The 8,605-nt window shown below is 60.7% G+C and overlaps 1 protein-coding gene across 1 annotated transcript; it reads right to left on the reverse strand.

Moving 5' to 3' along the window:
• Positions 1–3,189: 3,189 nt before the first annotated feature.
• On the reverse strand, positions 3,190–7,414 carry FOXL3 (forkhead box L3). The gene is made up of 4 exons (XM_055260883.1): positions 7,308–7,414; positions 6,762–6,930; positions 5,924–6,543; positions 3,190–3,379 (listed from the first exon to the last, which is right to left on the reverse strand). Exons 1-3 carry the CDS (start codon positions 7,412–7,414, stop codon positions 6,118–6,120), a joined length of 702 nt encoding a protein of 233 aa, XP_055116858.1. The 3' UTR covers positions 3,190–3,379; positions 5,924–6,117.
• Between the last annotated feature and the right edge of the window lie 1,191 nt (positions 7,415–8,605).

An 8,605-nucleotide genomic window follows, 5' to 3' on the forward strand; every position in this document is an offset into this window, starting at 1 on the left:
CCTCCGAGGAGATGAGAGTGGCGGCCCCTAGCATCCCGCCAAGGGGCCCCACAGCCCCGAGCCTTACACTGCAGGGGACCGCACCTCCATTCTCTCTTGGACTGTCATTACCTCGCCCCTTTCAGTGGGGAGAGCTGGGGGCCCTGCGAGGTGGTGGCACAGCCCCAGAGGCTCGGGTGTGTGGAGACCCTGGGCCCTTGGACCTGCACCTGTGCTTGGAGGACCGTCTCCCCCTCCTCCAAATGCTGTCGGCCACTCTCAGGGCTCCTACACTGACCCTGTGGGTCCCTCCAGACAATTTGCTGACCCCTGAGCTCAGACCCCTCCGCACACTGGCCAGGCACGTGACCCTCTCCAAGCCTCACCGGTGCCCTGGGGGGCATCATGTTACTGGCTCCGTGGGGTCCTGTGGGGTGAGCGTTCTCAGAACCATGCCCAGCACATGGAGAGCCCTCGGCAAACGCCAGCCCTTCTTTCTACCAGGATTAGGATGCCCTCCTGGGCTGACCCCGGGACACTGGGCCTGGGCTTGCCGGGATGTGGCACAGTCGTGAATGACACGACCTCCCCATCCATCTCCTCCCCTCAGAGAAGCTTCTCCCTCGGGACCCTGTGAATTTACTCATCATCTGTGTGCAGGGCGCCCACCCTATGCAGGAGAGGAAGTGACCCACAAGTGTGCCTGAGAAGAATTCTCAAGGTTGAATGTGCTCCCTCCACTGCCTCCCAGCACCGCCTCCCGCCACCCCGCAGCCCCGTGTCCCATCATCAATGCTGGGGCAGGCATTCTCAGTAGACAGTTACTGTGGGACCTCAGCCTGACCAAAGACCCTTAAAACCTTGCTCCCCTGAGTCCCATCTTTAGCGGAGTTTTGTCAGTGAGACCCTCAGTCTAGCCCCAGGGGTGGCCTGAGGCACTGGACACGTGCAGCTATTTCAGGTGCAGTGGCCTGAGTGCAAAGCACAGTCTCCTGTCTGATGAAGCCGCCAGTGGCCCCCAGAGTCCTGGCAGCTGGGGGCCAGCTGTGCTTGGGGAGGGTGGGAGGGGTGGGGGTGCAAGAGGGACCAGGCAGGGCCAGGAGGGGCCTGGGGAGCCAGGACAGTTGGGGGAGTTCAAGGGCCAGGGGGGAAGGCTGGAAGGGCTGGGGGTCCAGAAGGGGCCTGGGGACCTGGGGGTGCCACAGGGCCAGTAAGATTTGGGGCTAGAGAGGGGCTGGGGGGAGAATGGGAGGGGCTAGTAAGCAGAAAAGACCCAGGAGGACCAGGAGGTGCCAGGAGGGACCAAGGGGAGCCAGAGGGACCAGGAGGACCAGGCAGGGCTGAGGGCTCCAGGAGGGGCCGGGCAGGACCTGGGGGAGGGATGCGGGGGTGCAAGGTGGGGCCTCGTGGGGCCAAGGGGAGCCTGGGGAGTGTAGGGGTGGTCAGGCAGTGCCAGGAGGGGCAAAGTCGGATCCTGAGTCCCCAGGCCGCAGGCAGCCTCAGGCAGGCCCTGTGCTTGTTTTCAGTTTCATATTTTGGTGAGAAACAGTCCGTTTGGGTTCCTCCTCTGGAATGTGTACACGAAGAGACTCCAAGGCCCTCAGCATGGAGATGAACTTGGCCTGGCCCTGGGGCAGGGCTGGGGGCCAGAAAGTTAGAACCGAGGAATTTCAGGAGCCCAGCCCTGTCACAGCCTGGGGTGATGGGAGAGGGGGCACCCCTGCTCCCCAAACCCAGTCAGAACCACAGAGGAAACCAAGACAGAGAGGGGAGGGCTGCCAGACCCCCGCGCGGAGGCCGGTGCAGGCCTCTCAGAAGAATCCGGGCGGGAAACACCCAGCTGTGTCCTGGTGCCAGTCCCAGCCCACCAGGGACCGTGTCCTCTGGCCCCTCACAGCCCAGGTGCCATCCTGAGGAAGTCCTTGTCCCCTGGCCTGCCAGTCAGATGGGAGGGGGCCACGAGGAAGCTGACAGTGCCCAGGTCCAGACCACGGGGTCCCAGGGAAAGAGGCAGGGAGTCCAGGGGCTGCTTCCAGGAAGGGAGGTGCCCAGAGAGCTCCCCTGGCCTGGGGACTGTGGGAAGCCAGGTTCCACGGGGATGCCCAGCTCAGGCCTTTATACCCCAGGGAGCTGGTCCCTTCCCTTTCTGGGTCCCAGGACCAGGCAGATGCACAGGGGCGTGAGGTGGGCGCAGAGCTGGGCCAGGGCCCATGAGTCCAGCTGACAGCCTCTCGCCTAAGCCCTGGATGGTGCTGTGCACAGCACGTGCCACGGGCAAGGAGCCTCGGACTCCAGTGGGCAGAGGACCCTGCCGAGGACACACAGTGGCACGACTCCCAGCCCGGTGCCCCTCTCTCCCAGGGAAACCAGCACCGCCGCAGACCTCCAGGGCAGCTGGCCTTGTTGAGCAGACGCAAGACATGAGTGACACTGAGGAGGGGGCTCATGGAGACCCCCACCCTCTGTACACCATCTTCACCTTCCATGAGCACAGGATGGACCTGGCCAGGAAGAAACGCTTGGGGACAGGAGCAAGAGTAGTGTGTGGTATATGCTGAGGCCACATTAACCAAGGCCAAGCGCCCAGACCATGGGAGGTGATTGTCCTTCTGGGCTGTGCAGGAGTTCGACATCTCAGAAGGAACAGGGACAAACGGAGGCAGATGCAGGAGCTGCATATCAAGGGCTAAAGAGATAGTAAGTCTGGCCTGGACTTGGGGGCTGTGCGGGCATGGCTGGGGTCTTCCTGTGCATGGATCCCTGCCTGCACCTCCCTCCGGTCACACTGGCCTCTGGCTCCCAGCACAGGGCTTGGCACAGGCTGCCCCCTACCTGGAATGCCCTTTCCTCCTGGCTTCTTGTTGCAGCTCACCGTCACAGCCTCTGCTCCTGAGAGCCTGGCCTGGACATGCGCTTTGCACACTCAGTTATCTTCTGCTCAGCGCCCTGTGAGCTCCCTTCCTGACACATCCTGGTGCAGGGCTCTGCAAGCATGCAGAAGCTGCCTGTCTACTTCACGTGTGTGCTGTGGGCCTGCAGTCTGGGCCTCTTGGGTTCATGGTTGCGCCCCAGCTCCTAGCTAAGGGCTCACGAATGTTTGCTAATGAATAAACAAACAGCCCCCACCCTGCTTAATCAAGGACGGGAGGAATTTGAAGAGAAAGGAGGCTTTTCTCTCTCCTTCCCCAGGAGGCAGACCAGGGGCCAATGGACAGCAGATTCCAAGAGTTTTATTTCAGCTGGGTGCAAAGAGCAGGTGTCAACCCGGGACACCTCTCTGGAGGGGTGCTGCTCTGCTATACCCAGCAACTCAGCAGTGGGGAGGAGGGGCTCATCTGTGGTCAGTTTGCACTCAGGGACCTGGTGGTTGCTCTCAAATCTGCCGCTGTCCTGCTTCTATCTGTGGGAGGGAGGGAGGGATAAACGTGGCTGGGATTCTCCATCCTCCAGGAACTACCAGGGACCATCCCCTCATCCCTGCGACATTTGGTGGAGGAGTCTCTGCCCAGCTTCTGCGAGAAGGGGCGCCCTAAAGTCTCGGGAAAAGGAGCTCAGGGCCCAGGTGCCACCCAGCCTGGGAACTTTGGTCCCAAGCACAGTCATTTGCACACACCGCCCCGAACGTGCGCTCGGCAGCACCTCCCAGCTTTGTTAATGGAAGCCTGGTGATCCGTAACCCGCGTGTGGCAGACATCTGCTCGGGGGTAATGCGGGGGTAATGTACATATCGATGATCAATCAGCGGATTTGCAAGAAAGGCATAAAGTATTTAATTATAATTGTGTTGGGCAAGTGTGCGTGGTGGCAGCGACATTTGAATAGGTCACAGGCAGCCCTCACCCCGTTATGTTGCTGGTATTAAATGCCATTCACTCTAAGGGCTGGGAACCTTTCTGAAGGTGCAGGGTATCACACACTGGCAAATTGAAAATGTCCCTTTGCTTTTAAAAATATGATTGATATCCTTTGCAAAACAAATGCTACACCTCACAGTAGACAGATTTCCCCCAGTTCCGCCCTTGCCTCTCCCGGGCGTCGAGTCTACTTTTGGCCACAAATATATTCTCAGAGAGGGTGAGGTATAAAGACCTTGACTTATTCTGAGGCCCCCAAGAGCGTTTAGGAAAAGCGGTTTTGTTGTTGTTCCAAATCAGGCTTTGCTTACGAAAAGTGCAGGAATCAAAAGATAAAATGTAAATTTTATTTCCTCTGTTGGTAGCAGAAAAATATATCTTCAGATACTTTCTTTGCCATATACTTATGTATGGGAGCATCTGCCACTTATGACCATCTAAATTACATCTTGTATGATTTAAATCTATGCTTTTAGCACAACCAGCGAAGGGATATAAATAACAGGAGTACAGACAGACACAGGTCACACACCACAATACACACACACACACACACGTGTACACGCCATGCTGGTAGCCTGTACAAGCCAGCATGGAAGGGGTGAGGAGCAAACCCAGAGCTGCATGCCCGTGATGCAGGTTCCTATCCGTGAAACAGGCGTGAGAGCCGCAGCGCCCATCTCCTAGGATCCTACACCGGGTGGGTGGCAGGAGCACCGGGAACGCTGGCTGCTCTCCCAGCAGAGAGTTCTGGAAACCAGAAGCTGACATTTGCAAAGGAGAGGTGTCCACATTGCAAGCCTCATTTCCACTTCCAGGAACAGGCATTTGAGGCCGGCTCTGGCTCCTTCTCTCTGGCCGAAGGGTGCCCTTGTAGGCAGAGGCTGCAGTTGTCTGGGCCCGGAGGCCAGGGAGTGGGTGCATCACCACGGGGCCAGGCATTCACAGCGTCTGTCTGCAATGGCCTTCCTCCCTCTTCTCAAAACAGTGAACCAAACACGTCGAGCCTATTTACAGGGCAGGTGAGTGGGGGAATACCTGGATTCTTCCTAATAGAGATGAAGCCAGGGCCAAGCATCTTTTGCATGTTCTGGTCTGTCTCTGCAGCCCGCCTGCCTTCACGGCCGCCCAGCCCCTGTTTTTAAGGGTCCGATAGAGCAAGACTATGTAATTCCCAAACGAGACAGCCAGGATCATTGGGTGTGTTTTTGCCGTTCACAAAATTAGCCAATCGTTGTCACCAAGCGAATCAGATTAGGTGTAATCCATACTAATGTTCAAATTAAGTCACTGAAAGCAATTAACTCTGCAAAAATGGGCTGGTAAAAAATGATAAGGCTGGTCAAATAGTTTCCCTGTGCATAATTGTGTTTTTAGAAAGCCCGTCTCTACACAGTAATTAAACCCCTTGCATTTCAAGTGGAGTGCACCCACCTCGGATACTTGTCACCGTGCACTGTGAGGTGTTGCACGAATTTTATCAACAGCCTGCTCTCCTGGGTGCCGGAGTTTTTGGGGAACCAGTTGATGGAAGGTGCCTGAATCAGGGCTTACTCCCTACTCAGAAGAATCAAGAAATTTGGACTTGGCCCCAGTATCATCCCAAATCTGGGCCCCACCTTGCCTTTCTCTCTCCTGGTATAAAAATCACAATGGATTTCTTAAACTGTCACCAAAATACTCGGCTGACACAGCAAGATACATTTGTCACTTCCGATCACGTCTCCGCGAGCACGGACACCATCATCAGCCTTGGGGTGACTGATTCACGGGGCCAATTGCCATCTCTCTTCACGGTTTGTGCCTTACCACTGTTATTTTAACCATGGGGACAATGTGAACCAGCCCACCGACCGCACGCTGGGCACTTGTGGCTTTTGGGGTGTGGCTGCCTAGAAAACTCACCCTCAAGTGACTGAGGAATGAAATATCTCCCGACTCCAGGGAACATGACCCTGTGTTTATTCCTCAGAGCAAGAGCACTGGGTCAGTCCAGAGCAAACTCTTAGGTAAAACCGGAACCCAGTGGGGTTTGCCCTGCAAGAGAACTGTTTTCCCAACAGGTCAAGTCACAACCTCACAGTCTATACTTTTAACGAGCTCCACCTCCGCCTGTCCCCCCAGTCCAGGCCTGGTGTGGCACCTGACCTTCTGTCTGCAGGAGAAATTGTAGGATTTGCCGAACTCTGGCTTCCTGGCTGAAGGTGGGGCTGGAGTCATCTTTCCAGGGAGGGTCCGGGGAAGCCCCAGACTGGACTGCAGGAGCCCCCAGGGTGGCTCCACATCACATTGTCCAAAAGTGGAGGCCCACGTTCTCCAGCCGTGGGTATCTGCCCTCTTGTGCGAGGCAGGGCGGCTTGAGCCCAGGGAAGGGGTCTGGGGAGGACAGGATGTAGTCGATGCTGAACTTGATATCCCGGGGGTGCTCCTTCCCCGGGGGGCCGGGGCTGGCGGGGGGCTCACGGCCCGGGGCGCCCTCTCCAGCGCTGTCCGGGGCCAGGGGCTCCTGAGCGGCGGGGGGCTCGGGTGGACCCGACGGCTCCTGGGCGCCCCCCGCGCGCTGACCCCTCGGCCCCTCGCGCTTGGGGCCGCGCCGCCGCCGCCGCCGCCGGTAGTTGCCGTCCTCGAAGAGGTCCAGCAGCGACTCGCAGCCGCCCGCGAACGTCCAGTAGTTGCCTTTGCCCTTCCCGTGGCCCTGGGACCGCGGCACCTGCGCGCGCGGAGGAAGGGGCTGGGAGCGGCTCCGCTGCGCTGTGCGCCCGCCTGCCTTGTCCCCTCGGGGAGCCCTGGACCGGGGCGAGGGTGGCGCACTGCGCAGGTGGAGGCGCCCCCGTGGGCTGAGGACGGACCTCCCCTCCCCGCCACCGAGGCCCTGGCGCAGGTGTCGCCACGCGGGGACACCCGGGGCCTGTCGGGGGCGGCGCTCACCTTGACGAAGCAGCTGTTGAGGGACAGGTTGTGGCGGATGGAGTTCTGCCAGGCGCGCTGGTTGGCGCGGTAATAGGGGAATTTGCGCATGATGAAGTCGTAGATGCCGGACAGGGTCACCCTCCCCGCGGGGCTCTGCTGAATGGCCATGGCGATCAAGGCGATGTAGCTGCGGAGCCTGGGGGTCAGGCGGGGTCCCCGCGGGGGCAGCCACCCCCGTCCTTCCCCCTATCCCGCAGGACGCCATGGGGCGCAGAGGCGGAGGAGCGAGGCGGTGTTGGGAAAAGTGTCCCCCGCACCTCGCGGTCCCCGGCGCCACCCAGACCCCAGAAGCTCTTCCCCGGGCTGGGGAGGCCCCTCCCCGGGAGGCCAAGAACCTTCTCTGGCTCTCTCCAAAGTAGGGACAAATGCGTCCTTTCTCTGAGCTCCGCCTGAGAGAAGAAAGCTCCCCCGCCCTTCCTTCGTCCCAGGCAGGTCCCGGCCACCTGGGACCCCTGCAGGGGGAGTCACTGTCCCCCAAACCCCCACCGCCACCCCCGGAGTCACCTGTAGGCGGGCCGCGTGAGCCTCTTGTCTTCGTCGGAGCTGCCGGCGGGGTAGTCGTCGGCGTCGTAATTGAAGCAGTTGTAGGGATACTGCGAGCTGTCAAACATCCTGGCGCGCCGGGCGCTTGCTGGGGACCCCAGCTGCAGCTGCCGCCTCCTCCGCGCCGCCCGCCGGCTTCGCGCAGAGCCCTCTCCACGCGGCCCAGCAGCGACTGCACTGCGGGCTTCTCTCCGCCGGAGCGGGAACCTGGGCTCCTGGGGTCCCCCGCCTGCCCCCACCCCGTCCTCTCGCATCCAATCCCGGCGCGGGGGAGGCCCCAGCCACCGGTAAAGCGGCCGAGGGGAGCGGTGCGGGGCGTCTGGGTGACCCTCTGACCCCCGGGGGAGGGAGGAGGAGGCGGCGCGCTGGGTGGTCCGACGGGTGGGGCGGCCCCCCGTACCCCGCTCCCTTCCCGGGGCGCTTAGGGCAGGGCTCGCTCCGTCCCCGTCCCTGGAGGCAGCTTGGGGTGTCCTCGCAGGCTCCCTGCACTGGCGGAAGTCTCCTCGGTGCGTCCCGGTCTCGTGCGCCCCGGTCCCGTGCGCCCTGGGCGCGCCTGAGACTCGGTGGTGCTTTCCTGGCGCCGGGATCCCCGGGTGGACACTTGGGTCTCAGCAGAGAGCACAGCCCGGAGTCGGCGTCGGAGACCAGGACTGTGGCCCCCTCCGCCACCTGCACTGTCCGCCGCTCTCCACCCCAGAGCGGCCGGGGGGTCCAGGCCAAATCCGTGGGGCCCCGGCGGGCGTCTCCCGGCCTTGGTCGGCGGGTCAGCTGAGCCAGAGACCCAGGTCCCAGCGCTTTCTGCAGCGCCCTGTGCTCCCGCCCAGCGGCCTCTCAGTGCCTGGAAGTGAGTCTCCGCCAGGGCCCGGAGGGAGGGGGACTTCCCATCCCCAGAGTCGCCGCTTCACGGGTCCCCTCTGGGTCGAAGCTCCGTTTTAGGCGCACGCAGAGGGAAGAGAAGGGAAGCCATCCGGGTTGGGAAATTCTGGAGAAAAGTAGAGAGGTGGGATCTCACGGGAGAAGGGGGGCTTTGTTTCACAGTAGACATGAGACCGAATAGTACTTCCAGGAATAATCTGCAGAATTCTGACCGACAGTCGTGTCTGTGAGTCGGCCTGAGGCCAGAAAGCCCGGGATAGACACGGTCTTCACCCGGAAATGTCGCCTTCGCAGCAGCACCTTCAGCTCTGAAACGGCCCAGACGGCGGGGCGTGGCGGCTCACACCTGAAACCCCAGCGCTCACTTGAAACCAGGAGTTACA

The sequence above is a fragment of the Symphalangus syndactylus genome, chromosome 22 (assembly GCF_028878055.3).
Source record: "Symphalangus syndactylus isolate Jambi chromosome 22, NHGRI_mSymSyn1-v2.1_pri, whole genome shotgun sequence".
NCBI classification, from domain to species: Eukaryota; Metazoa; Chordata; class Mammalia; order Primates; family Hylobatidae; genus Symphalangus; species Symphalangus syndactylus.

Bases quoted from the DNA above. Each gene is read 5' to 3' on its own strand.
- FOXL3 (XM_055260883.1), bottom strand. From the start codon at position 7,414: ATGTTTGACAGCTCGCAGTATCCCTACAACTGCTTCAATTACGACGCC. The intron at 6,931-7,307 runs GTGACTCCGGGG...CAGGCTCCGCAG, and splicing joins CTCACGCGGCCCGCCTACAG to CTACATCGCCTTGATCGCCA. The intron at 6,544-6,761 runs GTGAGCGCCGCC...CCGCGCGCGCAG, and splicing joins TCAACAGCTGCTTCGTCAAG to GTGCCGCGGTCCCAGGGCCA.